Raw genomic sequence first — 22,780 nt, forward strand, 5'->3', positions numbered from 1 at the left:
ACAGATGTACTGTACTAGACTGTATGATAGAACAGTCATCAGAGACAACACAGAGAGATAAAGACAGCAAGGTAACAGATGTACTGTACTAGACTGTATGATAGAACGGTCATTAGAGACAACACAGAGAGATAAAGACAGCAAGGTAACAGATGTACTGTACTAGACTGTATGATAGAACAGTCATTAGAGACAACACAGAGAGATAAAGACAGCAAGGTAACAGATGTACTGTAATAGACTAGACTGTATGATAGAACAGTCATCAGAGACAACGTAGAGAGATAAAGACAGCAAGGTAACAGATGTACTGTACTAGACTGTATGGTAGAACAGTCATCAGAGACAACGTAGAGAGATAAAGACAGCAAGGTAACAGATGTACTGTACTAGACTGTATGATAGAACAGTCATTAGAGACAACACAGAGAGATAAAGACAGCAAGGTAACAGATGTACTGTACTAGACTGTATGATAGAACAGTCATCAGAGACAACACAGAGAGATAAAGACAGCAAGGTAACAGATGTACTGTACTAGACTAGACTGTATGATAGAACAGTCATCAGAGACAACACAGAGAGATAAAGACAGCAAGGTAACAGATGTACTGTACTAGACTGTATGATAGAACGGTCATTAGAGACAACACAGAGAGATAAAGACAGCAAGGTAACAGATGTACTGTACTAGACTGTATGATAGAACGGTCATTAGAGACAACGCAGAGAGATAAAGACAGCAAGGTAACAGATGTACTGTACTAGACTGTATGATAGAACAGTCATTAGAGACAACACAGAGAGATAAAGACAGCAAGGTAACAGATGTACTGTACTAGACTGTATGATAGAACAGTCATCAGAGACAACACAGAGAGATAAAGACAGCAAGGTAACAGATGTACTGTACTAGACTGTATGGTAGAACAGTCATCAGAGACAACACAGAGAGATAAAGACAGCAAGGTAACAGATGTACTGTACTAGACTGTATGGTAGAACAGTCATCAGAGACAACACAGAGAGATAAAGACAGCAAGGTAACAGATGTACTGTACTAGACTGTATGATAGAACAGTCATCAGAGACAACACAGAGAGATAAAGACAGCAAGGTAACAGATGTACTGTACTAGACTGTATGATAGAACAGTCATTAGAGACAACACAGAGAGATAAAGACAGCAAGGTAACAGATGTACTGTACTAGACTGTATGGTAGAACAGTCATTAGAGACAACACAGAGAGATAAAGACAGCAAGGTAACAGATGTACTGTACTAGACTGTATGATAGAACAGTCATTAGAGACAACACAGAGAGATAAAGACAGCAAGGTAACAGATGTACTGTACTAGACTGTATGGTAGAACAGTCATTAGAGACAACACAGAGAGATAAAGACAGCAAGGTAACAGATGTACTGTACTAGACTGTATGGTAGAACAGTCATTAGAGACAACGCAGAGAGATAAAGACAGCAAGGTAACAGATGTACTGTACTAGACTGTATGGTAGAACAGTCATTAGAGACAACGCAGAGAGATAAAGACAGCAAGGTAACAGATGTACTGTACTAGACTGTATGATAGAACAGTCATTAGAGACAACACAGAGAGATAAAGACAGCAAGGTAACAGATGTACTGTACTAGACTGTATGATAGAACAGTCATTAGAGACAACACAGAGAGATAAAGACAGCAAGGTAACAGATGTACTGTACTAGACTGTATGGTAGAACAGTCATTAGAGACAACGCAGAGAGATAAAGACAGCAAGGTAACAGATGTACTGTACTAGACTGTATGATAGAACAGTCATTAGAGACAACACAGAGAGATAAAGACAGCAAGGTAACAGATGTACTGTACTAGACTGTATGGTAGAACAGTCATTAGAGACAACGCAGAGAGATAAAGACAGCAAGGTAACAGATGTACTGTACTAGACTAGACTGTATGATAGAACAGTCATCAGAGACAACGCAGAGAGATAAAGACAGCAAGGTAACAGATGTACTGTACTAGACTGTATGGTAGAACAGTCATTAGAGACAACACAGAGAGATAAAGACAGCAAGGTAACAGATGTACTGTACTAGACTGTATGATAGAACAGTCATTAGAGACAACACAGAGAGATAAAGACAACAAGGTAACAGATGTACTGTACTAGACTGTATGATAGAACAGTCATTAGAGACAACACAGAGAGATAAAGACAGCAAGGTAACAGATGTACTGTACTAGACTGTATGATAGAACAGTCATTAGAGACAACACAGAGAGATAAAGACAGCAAGGTAACAGATGTACTGTAATAGACTAGACTGTATGATAGAACAGTCATTAGAGACAACACAGAGAGATAAAGACAGCAAGGTAACAGATGTACTGTAATAGACTAGACTGTATGATAGAACAGTCATTAGAGACAACACAGAGAGATAAAGACAGCAAGGTAACTAACAGATGTACTGTACTAGACTGTATGATAGAACAGTCATCAGAGACAACGCAGAGAGATAAAGACAGCAAGGTAACAGATGTACTGTACTAGACTGTATGATAGAACAGTCATTAGAGACAACGCAGAGAGATAAAGACAGCAAGGTAACAGATGTACTGTACTAGACTGTATGATAGAACAGTCATTAGAGACAACACAGAGAGATAAAGACAGCAAGGTAACAGATGTACTGTACTAGACTGTATGATAGAACAGTCATTAGAGACAACACAGAGAGATAAAGACAGCAAGGTAACAGATGTACTGTAATAGACTAGACTGTATGATAGAACAGTCATTAGAGACAACACAGAGAGATAAAGACAGCAAGGTAACAGATGTACTGTAATAGACTAGACTGTATGATAGAACAGTCATTAGAGACAACACAGAGAGATAAAGACAGCAAGGTAACTAACAGATGTACTGTACTAGACTGTATGATAGAACAGTCATTAGAGACAACACAGAGAGATAAAGACAGCAAGGTAACTAACAGATGTACTGTACTAGACTGTATGATAGAACAGTTATTAGAGACAACACAGAGAGATAAAGACAACAAGGTAACAGATGTACTGTACTAAACTGTATGATAGAACAGTCATCAGAGACAACGCAGAGAGATAAAGACAGCAAGGTAACAGATGTACTGTACTAGACTAGACTGTATGATAGAACAGTCATCAGAGACAACGCAGAGAGATAAAGACAGCAAGGTAACAGATGTACTGTACTAGACTAGACTGTATGATAGAACAGTCATCAGAGACAACGCAGAGAGATAAAGACAGCAAGGTAACAGATGTACTGTACTAGACTGTATGGTAGAACAGTCATCAGAGACAACACAGAGAGATAAAGACAGCAAGGTAACAGATGTACTGTAATAGACTAGACTGTATGATAGAACAGTCATTAGAGACAACACAGAGAGATAAAGACAGCAAGGTAACTAACAGATGTACTGTACTAGACTGTATGATAGAACAGTCATCAGAGACAACGCAGAGAGATAAAGACAGCAAGGTAACAGATGTACTGTACTAGACTGTATGATAGAACAGTCATTAGAGACAACGCAGAGAGATAAAGACAGCAAGGTAACAGATGTACTGTACTAGACTGTATGATAGAACAGTCATTAGAGACAACACAGAGAGATAAAGACAGCAAGGTAACAGATGTACTGTACTAGACTGTATGGTAGAACAGTCATCAGAGACAACACAGAGAGATAAAGACAGCATGGTAACAGATGTACTGTAATGGACTAGACTGTATGATAGAACAGTCATTAGAGACAACACAGAGAGATAAAGACAGCAAGGTAACAGATGTACTGTACTAGACTGTATGATAGAACAGTCATTAGAGACAACGTAGAGAGATAAAGACAGCAAGGTAACAGATGTACTGTACTAGACTGTATGATAGAACAGTCATCAGAGACAACGCAGAGAGATAAAGACAGCAAGGTAACAGATGTACTGTACTAGACTGTATGATAGAACAGTCATTAGAGACAACGTAGAGAGATAAAGACAGCAAGGTAACAGATGTACTGTACTAGACTGTATGATAGAACAGTCATTAGAGACAACGTAGAGAGATAAAGACAGCAAGGTAACAGATGTACTGTACTAGACTGTATGATAGAACAGTCATTAGAGACAACGTAGAGAGATAAAGACAGCAAGGTAACAGATGTACTGTACTAGACTGTATGATAGAACAGTCATTAGAGACAACGTAGAGAGATAAAGACAGCAAGGTAACAGATGTACTGTACTAGACTGTATGATAGAACAGTCATCAGAGACAACGCAGAGAGATAAAGACAGCAAGGTAACAGATGTACTGTACTAGACTGTATGATAGAACAGTCATCAGAGACAACGTAGAGAGATAAAGACAGCAAGGTAACAGATGTACTGTACTAGACTGTATGATAGAACAGTCATTAGAGACAACACAGAGAGATAAAGACAGCAAGGTAACAGATGTACTGTACTAGAATAGACTGTATGATAGAACAGTCATCAGAGACAACACAGAGAGATAAAGACAGCAAGGTAACAGATGTACTAGACTAGACTGTATGATAGAACAGTCATTAGAGACAACGCAGAGAGATAAAGACAGCAAGGTAACAGATGTACTGTACTAGACTGTATGATAGAACGGTCATTAGAGACAACGCAGAGAGATAAAGACAGCAAGGTAACAGATGTACTGTACTAGACTGTATGATAGAACAGTCATCAGAGACAACACAGAGAGATAAAGACAGCAAGGTAACAGATGTACTGTACTAGACTGTATGATAGAACGGTCATTAGAGACAACACAGAGAGATAAAGACAGCAAGGTAACAGATGTACTGTACTAGACTGTATGATAGAACGGTCATTAGAGACAACGCAGAGAGATAAAGACAGCAAGGTAACAGATGTACTGTACTAGACTGTATGATAGAACGGTCATTAGAGACAACGCAGAGAGATAAAGACAGCAAGGTAACAGATGTACTGTAATAGACTAGACTGTATGATAGAACAGTCATTAGAGACAATGCAGAGAGATAAAGACAGCAAGGTAACAGATGTACTGTACTAGACTAGACTGTATGATAGAACAGTCATTAGAGACAACACAGAGAGATAAAGACAGCAAGGTAACAGATGTACTGTACTAGACTAGACTGTATGATAGAACAGTCATCAGAGACAACACAGAGAGATAAAGACAGCAAAGTAACAGATGTACTGTACTAGACTGTATGATAGAACAGTCATTAGAGACAACACAGAGAGATAAAGACAGCAAGGTAACAGATGTACTGTACTAGACTGTATAGTAGAACAATCATCAGAGACAACACAAAGAGATAAAGACAGCAAGGTAACAGATGTACTGTACTAGACTGTATGGTAGAACAGTCATTAGAGACAACGCAGAGAGATAAAGACAGCAAGGTAACAGATGTACTGTACTAGACTGTATGATAGAACAGTCATCAGAGACAACGCAGAGAGATAAAGACAGCAAGGTAACAGATGTACTGTACTAGACTGTATGATAGAACAGTCATTAGAGACAACGCAGAGAGATAAAGACAGCAAGGTAACAGATGTACTGTACTAGACTGTATGATAGAACAGTCATTAGAGACAACACAGAGAGATAAAGACAGCAAGGTAACAGATGTACTGTACTAGACTGTATGGTAGAACAGTCATCAGAGACAACGCAGAGAGATAAAGACAGCAAGGTAACAGATGTACTGTACTAGACTGTATGATAGAACAGTCATTAGAGACAACACAGAGAGATAAAGACAGCAAGGTAACAGATGTACTGTACTAGACTGTATGATAGAACAGTCATCAGAGACAACGCAGAGAGATAAAGACAGCAAGGTAACAGATGTACTGTACTAGACTGTATGATAGAACAGTCATTAGAGACAACGCAGAGAGATAAAGACAGCAAGGTAACAGATGTACTGTACTAGACTGTATGATAGAACAGTCATTAGAGACAACACAGAGAGATAAAGACAGCAAGGTAACAGATGTACTGTACTAGACTGTATGGTAGAACAGTCATCAGAGACAACGCAGAGAGATAAAGACAGCAAGGTAACAGATGTACTGTACTAGACTGTATGATAGAACAGTCATTAGAGACAACACAGAGAGATAAAGACAGCAAGGTAACAGATGTACTGTACTAGACTGTATGGTAGAACAGTCATCAGAGACAACGCAGAGAGATAAAGACAGCAAGGTAACAGATGTACTGTACTAGACTGTATGATAGAACAGTCATCAGAGACAACACAGAGAGATAAAGACAGCAAGGTAACAGATGTACTGTACTAGACTGTATGATAGAACAGTCATCAGAGACAACACAGAGAGATAAAGACAGCAAGGTAACAGATGTATAAAGAGGGAGAGAGAGAAGTACAGAAAGGAACAAGAAACAGAGAAGCACATACGAAGCTTCATATCCATCAGGCAGTACCATAGTCATGCAATCAAACAGAGGAGAGGAGAGGAGAGAAGAGGGAAGTAGAAGAAAGGATGAAGAGGGGGCAAGAGTAATGAGGCTGAGAGGAGATAAAGGAGAAGAGATAAAGGAGAGGAGAGGGATAGATGGATGGGGAGAGAGGGATAGATGGATGGGGAGAGAGGGATAGATAGATGAGGAGAGAGGGATAGATGGATGGGGAGAGAGGGATAGATAGATGGGGAGAGAGGGATAGATGGATGGGGAGAGAGGGATAGATGGATGGGGAGAGAGGGATAGATAAATGAGGAGAGAGGGATAGATGGATGGGGAGAGAGGGATAGATAGATGAGGAGAGAGGGATTGATAGATGGGGAGAGAGGGATAGATGGATGAGGAGAGAGGGACAGATGGATGGGGAGAGAGGGACAGATGGATGAGGAAAGAGGGATAGATGGATGTGGAGAGAGGGATAGATGGATGAGGAGAGAGGGATAGATAGATGAGGAGAGAGGGATAGATGGATGGGGAGAGAGGGACTGATAGATGGGGAGAGAGGGATAGATGGATGAGGAGAGAGGGATTGATAGATGGATGAGGAGAGAGGGATAGATAGATGAGGAGAGAGGGATAGATGGATGGGGAGAGAGGGATAGATAGATGGGGAGAGAGGGATAGATAGATGAGGAGAGAGGGATAGATGGATGGGGAGAGAGGGACAGATGGATGAGGAGAGAGGGATAGATGGATGGGGAGAGAGGGACAGATGGATGAGGAGAGAGGGATAGATGGATGGGGAGAGAGGGATAGATAGATGGGGAGAGAGGGATAGATGGATGGGGAGAGAGGGACAGATGGATGGGGAGAGAGGGATAGATGGATGAGGAGAGAGGGATAGATGGATGAGGAGAGAGGGATAGATGGATGAGGAGAGAGGGATAGATGGATGAGGAGAGAGGGATAGATGGATGGGGAGAGAGGGATAGATAGATGAGGAGAGAGGGATTGATAGATGGGGAGAGAGGGATAGATGGATGAGGAGAGAGGGACAGATGGATGGGGAGAGAGGGATAGATAGATGGGGAGAGAGGGATAGATGGATGTGGAGAGAGGGATAGATGGATGAGGAGAGAGGGATAGATAGATGAGGAGAGAGGGATAGATGGATGGGGAGAGAGGGACTGATAGATGGGGAGAGAGGGATAGATGGATGAGGAGAGAGGGATAGATGGATGAGGAGAGAGGGATAGATGGATGGGGAGAGAGGGACAGATGGATGAGGAGAGAGGGATAGATGGATGGGGAGAGAGGGACAGATGGATGAGGAGAGAGGGATAGATGGATGAGGAGAGAGGGACAGATGGATGGGGAGAGAGGGATAGATAGATGGGGAGAGAGGGATAGATGGATGGGGAGAGAGGGATAGATGGATGGGGAGAGAGGGACAGATGGATGGGGAGAGAGGGATAGATGGATGAGGAGAGAGGGATAGATGGATGGGGAGAGAGGGATAGATAGATGAGGAGAGAGGGATTGATAGATGGGGAGAGAGGGATAGATGGATGAGGAGAGAGGGACAGATGGATGGGGAGAGAGGGATAGATAGATGGGGAGAGAGGGATAGATGGATGTGGAGAGAGGGATAGATGGATGAGGAGAGAGGGATAGATAGATGAGGAGAGAGGGATAGATGGATGGGGAGAGAGGGACTGATAGATGGGGAGAGAGGGATAGATGGATGAGGAGAGAGGGATAGATGGATGAGGAGAGAGGGATAGATAGATGAGGAGAGAGGGATAGATGGATGGGGAGAGAGGGATAGATAGATGGGGAGAGAGGGATAGATAGATGAGGAGAGAGGGATAGATGGATGGGGAGAGAGGGACAGATGGATGAGGAGAGAGGGATAGATGGATGGGGAGAGAGGGATAGATAGATGGGGAGAGAGGGATAGATGGATGGGGAGAGAGGGACAGATGGATGGGGAGAGAGGGATAGATGGATGAGGAGAGAGGGATAGATGGATGAGAGAGGGATAGATGGATGAGGAGAGAGGGATAGATGGATGTGGAGAGAGGGATAGATGGATGAGGAGAGAGGGATAGATAGATGAGGAGAGAGGGATAGATGGATGAGGAGAGAGGGATAGATGGATGGGGAGAGAGGGATAGATAGATGGGGAGAGAGGGATAGATGGATGGGGAGAGAGGGACAGATGGATGGGGAGAGAGGGACAGATGGATGAGGAGAGAGGGATAGATGGATGGGGAGAGAGGGATAGATGGATGGGGAGAGAGGGACAGATAGATGGGGAGAGAGGGATAGATAGATGGGGAGAGAGGGATAGATGGATGGGGAGAGAGGGATAGATAGATGGGGAGAGAGGGATAGATGGATGGGGAGAGAGGGACAGATGGATGGGGAGAGAGGGACAGATGGATGAGGAGAGAGGGATAGATGGATGGGGAGAGAGGGATAGATGGATGGGGAGAGAGGGACAGATAGATGGGGAGAGAGGGATAGATAGATGGGGAGAGAGGGATAGATGGATGAGGAGAGAGGGACTGATAGATGGGGAGAGAGGGATAGATGGATGAGGAGAGAGGGATAGATGGATGGGGAGAGAGGGATAGATAGATGGGGAGAGAGGGATAGATAGATGGGGAGAGAGGGATAGATGGATGAGGAGAGAGGGACTGATAGATGGGGAGAGAGGGATAGATAGATGAGGAGAGAGGGATAGATGGATGGGGAGAGAGGGACAGATGGATGGGGAGAGAGGGACAGATGGATGAGGAGAGAGGGATAGATGGATGAGGAGAGAGGGATAGATGGATGAGGAGAGAGGGATAGATGGATGGGGAGAGAGGGACAGATGGATGAGGAGAGAGGGATAGATGGATGGGGAGAGAGGGACAGATGGATGAGGAGAGAGGGATAGATGGATGAGGAGAGAGGGACAGATGGATGGGGAGAGAGGGATAGATAGATGGGGAGAGAGGGATAGATGGATGGGGAGAGAGGGATAGATGGATGGGGAGAGAGGGACAGATGGATGGGGAGAGAGGGATAGATGGATGAGGAGAGAGGGATAGATAGATGGGGAGAGAGGGATAGATGGATGGGGAGAGAGGGATAGATAGATGGGGAGAGAGGGATAGATAGATGGGGAGAGAGGGATAGATGGATGGGGAGAGAGGGACAGATAGATGGGGAGAGAGGGACTGATAGATGGGGAGAGAGGGATTGATAGATGGGGAGAGAGGGATAGATGGATGGGGAGAGAGGGATAGATAGATGAGGAGAGAGGGATTGATAGATGGGGAGAGAGGGATAGATAGATGGGGAGAGAGGGATAGATGGATGAGGAGAGAGGGATAGATGGATGGGGAGAGAGGGACAGATGGATGGGGAGAGAGGGATTGATAGATGGGGAGAGAGGGACAGATGGATGAGGAGAGAGGGACAGATGGATGAGGAGAGAGGGACAGATGGATGAGGAGAGAGGGACAGATGGATGAGGAGAGAGGGATAGATGGATGGGGAGAGAGGGACAGATGGATGAGGAGAGAGGGACAGATGGATGGGGAGAGAGGGACAGATGGATGAGGAGAGAGGGACAGATGGATGAGGAGAGAGGGATTGATAGATGGGGAGAGAGGGATAGATGGATGGGGAGAGAGGGATAGATAGATGGGGAGAGAGGGATTGATAGATGGGGAGAGAGGGACAGATGGATGGGGAGAGAGGGATAGATAGATGGGGAGAGAGGGATTGATAGATGGGGAGAGAGGGATAGATAGATGGGGAGAGAGGGATAGATAGATGGGGAGAGAGGGATTGATAGATGGGGAGAGAGGGATTGATAGATGGGGAGAGAGGGATAGATAGATGGGGAGAGAGGGACAGATGGATGAGGAGAGAGGGACAGATGGATGAGGAGAGAGGGATTGATAGATGGGGAGAGAGGGATAGATGGATGGGGAGAGAGGGATAGATAGATGGGGAGAGAGGGATTGATAGATGGGGAGAGAGGGATAGATAGATGGGGAGAGAGGGACAGATGGATGGGGAGAGAGGGATAGATAGATGGGGAGAGAGGGATTGATAGATGGGGAGAGAGGGATAGATAGATGGGGAGAGAGGGATAGATAGATGGGGAGAGAGGGATTGATAGATGGGGAGAGAGGGATAGATAGATGGGGAGAGAGGGATAGATAGATGGGGAGAGAAAGATGAGAGGAGAGAGGGATGTAAGGTATTCTCCTCTGTTTTTACCTTGAGTACAATCTTGTTGTCGGAGGTTGGGGTGCGTCCCACCCACAGAGCAAACTTACAGGGGTCTCCCTCAACATGCTCTGTTACCCCCAACTCTGACGTCTGCAGAGAGGGAGAGAAATCACTCACATTTTATAGGAATTCCTTTGGCAATATGTAAATGTGTATTTAACAATAACACACCATAAACACAGGGAGATACAGACAAATAACGATGGAGACAAAAAGAGAGAGAGAGAGAGAGAGAGAGAGAGTTTTACTCACGTAGAGTTTGCTCTTGTACATGTACTTGCTCCGTCCGTTGGAGTCCTTGACCTCCTTGCTGAAGACGAGGGACATCTCGAAGAGGAAGAGGTGCCGCTCGCGACCCTTACGGATCAGAGTCTTAGGATCCCATACCTGGCATGACTCCTGCAGGATCAGCTCTCCCTGAGATTCAATGTTCTCATCGAAACCTACAGGGGAAGCAACAAAAGAGAGTTACTTCACCGTACATATGGGCATGAGCATCGATGGCTCGATGTGTGTGTGTCCTCCCCTCCAGCATTGAGAGGTGCATGAGCATCACCGGCTAGATGTGTGTGTGTCCTCCCCTCCAGCATTGAGAGGTGCATGAGCATCACTGGCTAGATGTGTGTGTCCTACCCTCCAGCATTGAGAGGTGCATGAGCATCACTGGCTAGATGTGTGTGTGTGTCCTACCCTCCAGCATTGAGAGGTGCATGAGCATCACTGGCTAGATGTATGTGTGTGTCCTACCCTCCAGCATTGAGAGGTGCATGAGCATCACTGGCTAGATGTGTGTGTGTGTCCTACCCTCTAGCATTGAGAGGTGCATGAGCATCACTGGCTAGATGTGCGTGTGTCTCCTACCCTCCAGCATTGAGAGGTGCATGAGCATCACTGGCTAGATGTGTGTGTGTGTGTGTCCTACCCTCCAGCATTGAGAGGTGCATGAGCACCACTGGCTAGATGTGTGTGTGTCCTCCCCTCCAGCATTGAGAGGTGCATGAACATCACTGGCTAGATGTGTGTGTGTGTGTGTCCTACCCTCCAGCATTGAGAGGTGCATGAGCATCACTGGCTAGATGTGTGTGTGTGTGTTCTACCCTCCAGCATTGAGAGGTGAATGAGCATCGCTGGCTAGATGTATGTGTGTGTCCTACCCTCCAGCATTGAGAGGTGCATGAGCATCACTGGCTTAATGTGTGTGTGTGTGTGTCCTACCCTCCAGCATTGAGAGGTGCATGAGCATCACTGGCTTAATGTGTGTGTGTGTGTGTCCTACCCTCCAGCATTGAGAGGTGCATGAGCATCACTGGCTAGATGTGTGTGTGTGTGTCCTACCCTCCAGCATTGAGAGGTGCATGAGCATCACTGGCTAGATGTGTGTGTGTGTCCTACCCTCCAGCATTGAGAGGTGCATGAGCATCACTGGCTAGATGTGTGTGTGTGTGTCCTACCCTCCAGCATTGAGAGGTGCATGAGCATCACTGGCTAGATGTGTGTGTGTGTCCTACCCTCCAGCATTGAGAGGTGCATGAGCATCACTGGCTAGATGTGTGTGTGTGTGTCCTACCCTCCAGCATTGAGAGGTGCATGAGCATCACTGGCTAGATGTGTGTGTGTGTGTCCTACCCTCCAGCATTGAGAGGTGCATGAGCATCACTGGCTAGATGTGTGTGTGTGTGTCCTACCCTCCAGCATTGAGAGGTGCATGAGCATCACTGGCTAGATGTGTGTGTGTGTGTCCTACCCTCCAGCATTGAGAGGTGCATGAGCATCACTGGCTAGATGTGTGTGTGTGTCCTACCCTCCAGCATTGAGAGGTGCATGGCGTCGTTGGCTCTCTTGGGGACACTGAGCATGACTTCCAGTCCATCCTTAATCTCTCCTTTCCCCTCCTCACAGCACGTCAGCAGCTCCTACACATCAGAGGCACCATCAACAAATACCCTTTGAAAGCAAATCTGCCATTTTATTGTGAATGACACTCAGCCAATTAGGGGAGGCCTCAATTACCCATAACCTGGGATGTAGAGGAGAGACAAAAAATATGGTCTGAACGCAGGACCAGATTATGGACGTTAAGTAACATACTCACTAATGATAACTAGTGTGATGGGTGCATAAAAGCTACTCACCAAATAAAAAGGCATGTCCCTACATTCTTGCTCATCACAGTGTAAACATCAGGGTACAAACATCCGTTGTGGTTGTGTATGTAGCTTATAGCAGAGGGTTGCTATGGTTACCTTGAGCAGGAGCTGGTACTTGGTGATTCGCTGAACAGGCTTGATCAGGTAGGAGGAGATGGAGTTTGCTAATCGGTGCCGCTGCTGGATCTCCTGTACAAGCCCACACAGAGAAACACAGTTATGTGATTGGATGCGAAGAGCTGTCCGTCACAGTGAGGGCCAATGAGAGAGCAGGGTACTCACGTCAAAGTAGGGTCCGGCATGCTCTAGGATGAGCTGGGTGGAGTCTGGTTTGTTCTTACAGTAGTTCACATACATCTGGAACTTATCAGCCTGGACACACAGAGATACAACTAAGAGTTTAAACAAATATACTCCAAAGCCAAACGTTTCCTTTTTGACTAATCACAATTTAGAAATAGAGATATTAAAGTATTTGAATTATTCTTTGGAGTGTATCCTCTCTCTATTTCATAAAAACCTACATTTGGCTATTTTAGACACACACACACAACACACACACCACACACACACACACACACACACACACACACACACACACACACACACACACACACACACACACACACACACACCCAGGTGACGAAGCAGTGGCCCACATCTTCTGGTAGCTGTTCATATTTCTCCAGCTCTTTGAGGAAGATACTGATGATGGAGGAGAGGAGAGAGGGAAGAAGAGAGAGTGAGTGAGCAGACACCATAAAACTATATAGTGTTTCTACATTAGAAATGAACCACAAGTTTCAAATGTTTGACTACCAAAAGCAATGGTTTTGTGCCCATCAGGACAGCTGCAATCATTTGCTGTCTGTCTGTATGTACGGATGTAAACTACATACTTGTGATGGAACTCATAGAGGTCCACCATGTTCCCAAAGATGATGTGTTCCTTGTTGACGATGCCAGGAGGGATCTCCTCTACCCCACTGGTCATCTCCCACAGGTACGTCTGGAGGGAGGAGGATGGAGAGAGGGGGTTAGATCACACACACGGAGGGGGCAGATATATTACATCAAATCATACACAAAGTCACAGCCGCTGCATATAATGGAATTCAACACGGCACCCTACATTTCAGAAGATCATGTGTTGTGTTAAAATTGCACACGGTGGCGCCAAACATTGGCAGGAGAATCGCACTATAAGTTCGTTCCGGCACATGTGTCAAACTCATTCCACGGCGGGCCGAGTGTCCGCGGGTTTTCGCTCCTCCCTTGTACTTAATGGATGTATTAAGGTCAATAATTAGTAAGGAACTCCCCTCACCTGCTTGTCTAGGTCTTAATTGAAAGGAAAAACCAAAAACCTGCAAACACTCAGCCCTCCATGGGATGAGTCTGCCACCCCTTGGTTAGGGGGTAGAGAAAGAGAGACTAAACTTACATCCGTACACTCCCTTAGGTCTCTGACGTAGGTCTTCTCTGTCTGAATCAGTTCAGCCATGATGAACCTGCTCACACAAACACACACATGGTTAGCCTCTTCTGCTGATCTACAGCATTATCAACAGAACTCGTTTAGTCTGTCTGCCCTGTTCATTTAGACCTGTAGGAGTTACTGTCTCATCAAAACATCACCATAACCTGGCCAAAACATACTATGATGGGGATGCATTTTAAAATGCCTTGTCGTGTCTGTGGCTGTCTAGAGCAGTGTGTGTGTGTGTGTGTGTGTGTGTGTGTGTGTGTGTGTGTGTGTGTGTGTGTGTGTGTGTGTGTTTTAGATAGGAGATGTTGAGTGAGGACAAGAGGCCAAGGCAGGATCAACTGGTTGATTGCCTTTGGAATTGGTTCATTATGACTGTGACCGATCTAATGCGGTTTCAGGAAGTCAAGAGGAAGTGATGACTCACTCCTTCCTGCGAGCGGACTTGCGTTTCTCCTCGTTGAGATCGTGAGCCGCATCTCTCAGCTTGATGTCTGACCCTTGAGGTGTAGCCGGGATCATGTCCAACTGAAGGTCCTTACTCTGAGAGAGGGATGGGGAGGGAGAGATGGAGTTAGTGTCAGATGAGATGCCTAGTGCCCCCCCCTACCACACACCCTCCAGACTTACAGCCTTGGAGTTAGTGTCAGATGAGATGCCTAGTTCCCCCACCACCACAAACCCTCCAGACTTACAGCCTTGGAGTTAGTGTCAGATGAGATGCCTAGTGCCCCCCCCCCACACACCCTCCAGACTTAAAACCTTGGAGTTAGTGTCAGATGAGATGCCTAGTTCCCCCCCCCCCCACACACCCTCTAGACTTACTGCCTTGGAGTTAGTGTCAGATGAGATGCCTAGTTCCCCCCCCACCACAAACCCTCCAGACTTACAGCCTTGGAGTTAGTGTCAGATGAGATGCCAAGTGCCCCCCCCCCACCACACACCCTCCAGACTTAAAACCTTGGAGTTAGTGTCAGATGAGATGCCTAGTTCCCCCCCCCCCCACCACACACCCTCTAGACTTACTGCCTTGGAGTTAGTGTCAGATGAGATGCCTAGTTCCCCCCCCCCACCACACACCCTCCAGACTTAAAACCTTGGAGTTAGTGTCAGATGAGATGCCTAGTTCCCCCCCCCCACCACACACCCCCAGACTTACAGCCTTGGAGTTAGTGTCAGATGAGATGCCTAGTGCCCCCCACCCCCCCACCACCACCACACACCCTCCAGACTTATAGCCTTGGAGTTAATGTCAGATGAGATGCCCAGTGCCCCCCACCACCCCCCACCACCACCACACACCCTCCAGACTTACAGTCCTGGAGTTAGTGTCAGATGAGATGCCTAGTGCCCCACCACACACCCTCCAGACTTACAGCCTTGGAGTTAGTGTCAGATGAGATGCCTAGTGCCCCACCACACACCCTCCAGACTTACAGCCTTGGAGTTAGTGTCAGATGAGATGCCCAGTGCCCCCCCCCCCCACCACCACCACCACACATCCTCCAGACTTACAGCCTTGGAGTTAGTGTCAGATGAGATGCCCAGTGCCCCCCCACCACCCCACCACCACCACACACCCTCCAGACTTACAGCCTTGGAGTTAATGTCAGATGAGATGCCCAGTGCCACCCCACCACCACCACACACCCTCCAGATGTACAGCCTTGGAGTCAGTGTCAGATGAGATGCCCAGTGACCCACCACCCCCCCCACCACCACCACACACCCTCCAGACTTACAGCCTTGGAGTTAGTGTCAGATGAGATGCCTAGTGCCCCACCACACACCCTCCAGACTTACAGCCTTGGAGTCAGTGTCAGATGAGATGCCCAGTGCCCCCCCCCCACCACCACACACCCTCCAGACTGACAGCCTTGGAGTTAGTGTCAGATGAGATGCCCAGTGCCCCCCACCACCACCACACACCCTCCAGACTTACAGCCTTGGAGTTAGTGTCAGATGAGATGCCTAGTGCCCCCCCACCCCCCACCACCGCCACACACCCTCCAGACTTACAGCCTTGGAGTTAGTGTCAGATGAGATGCCCAGTGCCCCCCACCCCCCACACACCCTCCAGACTTACAGCCTTGGAGTTAATGTCAGATGAGATGCCCAGTGCCCCCCACCACCACCACACACCCTCCAGACTTACAGCCTTGGAGTTAGTGTAAGATGAGATGCCCAGTGCCCCCCCCCCCCACACACCCTCCAGACTTACAGCCTTGGAGTTAATGTCAGATGAGATGCCCAGTGCCCCCCCCCCACCCCCTCCAGATTTACAGCCTTGGAGTTAGTGTCAGATGAGATGCCTAGTGCCCCCCACCCCCCACCACCACCACCACACACCCTCCAGACTTACAGCCTTGGAGTTAGTATCAGATGAGATGCCCAGTGCCCCCCACCCCCCCCACCACCACACACCCTCCAGACTTACAGCCTTGGAGTTAATGTCAGATGAGATGCCCAGTGCCCCCCCCACCACCACCACACACCCTCCAGACTTACAGCCTTGGAGTTAGTGTCAGATGAGATGCCGAGTGCCCCCCCCCCCCCACCACCACCACACACCCTCCAGACTTACAGCCTTGGAGTTAGTGTCAGATGAGATGCCTAGTGCCCCACCACACACCCTCCAGACTTACAGCCTTGGAGTTAGTGTCAGATGAGATGCCCAGTGCCTCCCCACCCCCCCACACACCCTCCAGATGTACAGCCTTGGAGTCAGTGTCAGATGAGATGCCCAGTGCCCCCCACCCCCCCACACACCCTCCAGACTTACAGCCTTGGAGTTAATGTCAGATGAGATGCCCAGTGCCCCCCCACCACCACACACCCTCCAGACTTACAGCCTTGGAGTTAATGTCAGATGAGATGCCCAGTGCCCCCCCACCCCTCCAGATTTACAGCCTTGGAGTTAGTGTCAGATGAGATGCCTAGTTCCCCCCCCCCACCACACACCCTCCAGACTTAAAACCTTGGAGTTAGTGTCAGATGAGATGCCTAGTTCCCCCCCCCCACCACACACCCCCCAGACTTACAGCCTTGGAGTTAGTGTCAGATGAGATGCCTAGTGCCCCCCCACCCCCCACCACCACCACACACCCTCCAGACTTATAGCCTTGGAGTTAATGTCAGATGAGATGCCCAGTGCCCCCCACCACCCCCCACCACCACCACACACCCTCCAGACTTACAGTCCTGGAGTTAGTGTCAGATGAGATGCCTAGTGCCCCACCACACACCCTCCAGACTTACAGCCTTGGAGTTAGTATCAGATGAGATGCCTAGTGCCCCACCACACACCCTCCAGACTTACAGCCTTGGAGTTAGTGTCAGATGAGATGCCTAGTGCCCCACCACACACCCTCCAGACTTACAGCCTTGGAGTTAGTGTCAGATGAGATGCCCAGTGCCCCCCCCCCACCACCACCACCACCACACATCCTCCAGACTTACAGCCTTGGAGTTAGTGTCAGATGAGATGCCCAGTGCCCCCCACCACCCCACCACCACCACACACCCTCCAGACTTACAGCCTTGGAGTTAATGTCAGATGAGATGCCCAGTGCCACCCCACCACCACCACACACCCTCCAGATGTACAGCCTTGGAGTCAGTGTCAGATGAGATGCCCAGTGACCCACCACCCCCCACCACCACCACACACCCTCCAGACTTACAGCCTTGGAGTTAGTGTCAGATGAGATGCCTAGTGCCCCACCACACACCCTCCAGACTTACAGCCTTGGAGTCAGTGTCAGATGAGATGCCCAGTGCCCCCCCCCCCCCCCCCACCACCACACACCCTCCAGACTGACAGCCTTGGAGTTAGTGTCAGATGAGATGCCCAGTGCCCCCCACCACCACCACACACCCTCCAGACTTACAGCCTTGGAGTTAGTGTCAGATGAGATGCCTAGTGCCCCCCCACCCCCCACCACCGCCACACACCCTCCAGACTTACAGCCTTGGAGTTAGTGTCAGATGAGATGCCCAGTGCCCCCCACCCCCCCACACCCTCCAGACTTACAGCCTTGGAGTTAATGTCAGATGAGATGCCCAGTGCCCCCCACCACCACCACACACCCTCCAGACTTACAGCCTTGGAGTTAGTGTAAGATGAGATGCCCAGTGCCCCCCCCCCACACCCTCCAGACTTACAGCCTTGGAGTTAATGTCAGATGAGATGCCCAGTGCCCCCCACCACCACCACACACCCTCCAGACTTACAGCCTTGGAGTTAGTGTAAGATGAGATGCCCAGTGCCCCCCCCCCCCCACACACCCTCCAGACTTACAGCCTTGGAGTTAGTGTCAGATGAGATGCCTAGTGCCCCCCACCCCCCACCACCACCACCACACACCCTCCAGACTTACAGCCTTGGAGTTAGTATCAGATGAGATGCCCAGTGCCCCCCCACCCCCCCACCACCACACACCCTCCAGACTTACAGCCTTGGAGTTAATGTCAGATGAGATGCCCAGTGCCCCCCCACCACCACCACACACCCTCCAGACTTACAGCCTTGGAGTTAGTGTCAGATGAGATGCCGAGTGCCCCCCACCCCCCACCACCACCACACACCCTCCAGACTTACAGCCTTGGAGTTAGTGTCAGATGAGATGCCTAGTGCCCCACCACACACCCTCCAGACTTACAGCCTTGGAGTTAGTGTCAGATGAGATGCCCAGTGCCTCCCCACCCCCCCACACACCCTCCAGATGTACAGCCTTGGAGTCAGTGTCAGATGAGATGCCCAGTGACCCACCACCCCCCACCACCACCACACACCCTCCAGACTTACAGCCTTGGAGTTAGTGTCAGATGAGATGCCTAGTGCCCCACCACACACCCTCCAGACTTACAGCCTTGGAGTTAGTGTCAGATGAGATGCCCAGTGCCCCCCCCCCCCCACCACCACACACCCTCCAGACTGACAGCCTTGGAGTTAGTGTCAGATGAGATGCCCAGTGCCCCCCACCACCACCACACACCCTCCAGACTTACAGCCTTGGAGTTAGTGTCAGATGAGATGCCTAGTGCCCCCCACCCCCACACACCCTCCAGACTTACAGCCTTGGAGTTAGTGTCAGATGAGATGCCCAGTGCCCCCCACCCCCCCCCACACCCTCCAAACTTACAGCCTTGGAGTTAATGTCAGATGAGATGCCCAGTGCCCCCCCACCACCACACACCCTCCAGACTTACAGCCTTGGAGTTAGTGTAAGATGAGATGCCCAGTGCCCCCCCCACACACCCTCCAGACTTACAGCCTTGGAGTTAATGTCAGATGAGATGCCCAGTGCCCCCCACCACCACACACCCTCCAGACTTACAGCCTTGGAGTTAATGTCAGATGAGATGCCCAGTGCCCCCCCCACCCCTCCAGATTTACAGCCTTGGAGTTAGTGTCAGATGAGATGCCTAGTGCCCCCCCACCCCCCCACCACCACCACCACACACCCTCCAGACTTACAGCCTTGGAGTTAGTATCAGATGAGATGCCCAGTGCCCCACCACACACCCTCCAGACTTACAGCCTTGGAGTTACTGTCAGATGAGATGCCCAGTGCCCCCCACCACCACCACACACCCTCCAGACTTACAGCCTTGGAGTTAGTGTCAGATGAGATGCCCAGTGCCCCCCACCACCACCACACACCCTCCAGACTTACAGCCTTGGAGTTAGTGTCAGATGAGATGCCGAGTGCCCCCCCCCCCCCACCACCACCACACACCCTCCAGACTTACAGCCTTGGAGTTAGTGTCAGATGAGATGCCTAGTGCCCCACCACACACCCTCCAGACTTACAGCCTTGGAGTTAGTGTCAGATGAGATGCCGAGTGCCCCCCACCCCCCACCACTACCACACACCCTCCAGACTTACAGCCTTGGAGTTAGTGTCAGATGAGATGCCTAGTGCCCCACCACACACCCTCCAGACTTACAGCCTTGGAGTTAGTGTCAGATGAGATGCCTAGTGCCCCCCCACCCCCCCACCACCACCACCACACACCCTCCAGACTTACAGCCTTGGAGTTAGTATCAGATGAGATGCCCAGTGCCCCACCACCCCCCCCCCCACCACCACACACCCTCCAGACTTACAGCCTTGGAGTTAATGTCAGATGAGATGCCCAGTGCCCCCCCACCACCACCACACACCCTCCAGACTTACAGCCTTGGAGTTAGTGTCAGATGAGATGCCCAGTGCCCCCCACCACCACCACACACCCTCCAGACTTACAGCCTTGGAGTTAGTGTCAGATGAGATGCCGAGTGCCCCCCACCCCCCACCACCACCACACACCCTCCAGACTTACAGCCTTGGAGTTAGTGTCAGATGAGATGCCTAGTGCCCCACCACACACCCTCCAGACTTACAGCCTTGGAGTTAGTATCAGATGAGATGCCCAGTGCCCCCCAACCCCCCCACCACCACCACACACCCTCCAGACTTACAGCCTTGGAGTTAGTGTCAGATGAGATGCCTAGTGCCCCACCACACACCCTCCAGACTTACAGCCTTGGAGTTAGTGTCAGATGAGATGCCCAGTGCCCCCCCACCACCACCACACACCCTCCAGACTTACAGCCTTGGAGTTAGTGTCAGATGAGATGCCGAGTGCCCCCCACCCCCCACCACCACCACACACCCTCCAGACTTACAGCCTTGGAGTTAGTGTCAGATGAGATGCCTAGTGCCCCACCACACACCCTCCAGACTTACAGCCTTGGAGTCAGTGTCAGATGAGATGCCCAGTGCCCCCCCCCCCACCACCACACACCCTCCAGACTGACAGCCTTGGAGTTAGTGTCAGATGAGATGCCCAGTGCCCCCCACCACCACCACACACCCTCCAGACTTACAGCCTTGGAGTTAGTGTCAGATGAGATGCCTAGTGCCCCCCCACCCCCCACCACCGCCACACACCCTCCAGACTTACAGCCTTGGAGTTAGTGTCAGATGAGATGCCCAGTGCCCCCCACACACCCTCCAGACTTACAGCCTTGGAGTTAATGTCAGATGAGATGCCCAGTGCCCCCCACCACCACCACACACCCTCCAGACTTACAGCCTTGGAGTTAGTGTAAGATGAGATGCCCAGTGCCCCCCCCCCCCCACACACCCTCCAGACTTACAGCCTTGGAGTTAATGTCAGATGAGATGCCCAGTGCCCCCCACCACCACCACACACCCTCCAGACTTACAGCCTTGGAGTTAGTGTAAGATGAGATGCCCAGTGCCCCCCCCCCCCCCCCACACACCCTCCAGACTTACAGCCTTGGAGTTAGTGTCAGATGAGATGCCTAGTGCCCCACCACACACACTCCAGACTTACAGCCTTGGAGTTAGTGTCAGATGAGATGCCCAGTGCCTCCCCACCCCCCCCCACCACCACCACACACCCTCCAGACTTACAGCCTTGGAGTTAGTGTCAGATGAGATGCCCAGTGCCTCCCCACCCCCCCCCCCCCCCACCACCACACACCCTCCAGACTTACAGCCTTGGAGTTAGTGTCAGATGAGATGCACAGTGACCCACCACCACACACCCTTCAGACTTACAGCCTTGGAGTTAGTTTCAGATGAGATGCCTAGTGCCCCACCACACACCCTCCAGACTTACAGCCTTGGAGTTAGTGTCAGATGAGATGCCCAGTGCCTCCCCCCCCACCACCACACACCCTCCAGACTTACAGCCTTGGAGTTAGTGTCAGATGAGATGCCCAGTGCCTCCCCCCCCCCACCACCACACACCCTCCAGACTTACAGCCTTGGAGTTAATGTCAGATGAGATGCCCAGTGCCCCCCCCACCACCACCACACACCCTCCAGACTTACAGCCTTGGAGTTAGTGTCACATGAGATGCCTAGTGCCCCACCACACACCCTCAACACTTACAGCCTTGGAGTTAGTGTCAGATGAGATGCCTAGCGCCCCACCACACACCCTCCAGACTTACAGCCTTGGAGTTAGTGTCAGATGAGATGCCCAGTGCCCCCCACCCCCCCCACCACCACCACACACCCTCCAGATTTACAGCCTTGGAGTTAGTGTCAGATGAGATGCCTAGTGCCCCCCACCCCCCACCACCACCACCACACACCCTCCAGACTTACAGCCTTGGAGTTAGTATCAGATGAGATGCCCAGTGCCCCCCCACCACCACCACACACCCTCCAGACTTACAGCCTTGGAGTTAATGTCAGATGAGATGCCCAGTGCCCCCCCCCACCACCACCACACACCCTCCAGACTTACAGCCTTGGAGTTCGTGTCAGATGAGATGCCCAGTGCCCCACCACCACCACCACACAC

At 49.5% G+C, this 22,780-nt stretch overlaps 1 protein-coding gene across 1 annotated transcript in view; it reads right to left on the bottom strand.

The window, feature by feature from the left end:
* Nucleotides 1-22,780, bottom strand: part of LOC135549744 (triple functional domain protein-like) — a 162,906-nt gene that overhangs the window by 44,624 nt on the left and 95,502 nt on the right. Inside the window, exons 26-34 of the mRNA XM_064980005.1 lie at nucleotides 14,880-14,995; nucleotides 14,411-14,477; nucleotides 13,866-13,975; nucleotides 13,602-13,671; nucleotides 13,249-13,338; nucleotides 13,063-13,155; nucleotides 12,621-12,732; nucleotides 11,072-11,262; nucleotides 10,808-10,909 (exon numbers count right to left, since the gene is read on the bottom strand). Of these exons, the coding sequence (XP_064836077.1) occupies nucleotides 10,808-10,909; nucleotides 11,072-11,262; nucleotides 12,621-12,732; nucleotides 13,063-13,155; nucleotides 13,249-13,338; nucleotides 13,602-13,671; nucleotides 13,866-13,975; nucleotides 14,411-14,477; nucleotides 14,880-14,995 (951 nt within the window). The remainder of the gene's footprint in view (nucleotides 1-10,807; nucleotides 10,910-11,071; nucleotides 11,263-12,620; nucleotides 12,733-13,062; nucleotides 13,156-13,248; nucleotides 13,339-13,601; nucleotides 13,672-13,865; nucleotides 13,976-14,410; nucleotides 14,478-14,879; nucleotides 14,996-22,780) is intronic.

This window comes from Oncorhynchus masou, chromosome 12, assembly GCF_036934945.1.
Source record: "Oncorhynchus masou masou isolate Uvic2021 chromosome 12, UVic_Omas_1.1, whole genome shotgun sequence".
NCBI lineage: Eukaryota > Metazoa > Chordata > Actinopteri > Salmoniformes > Salmonidae > Oncorhynchus > Oncorhynchus masou.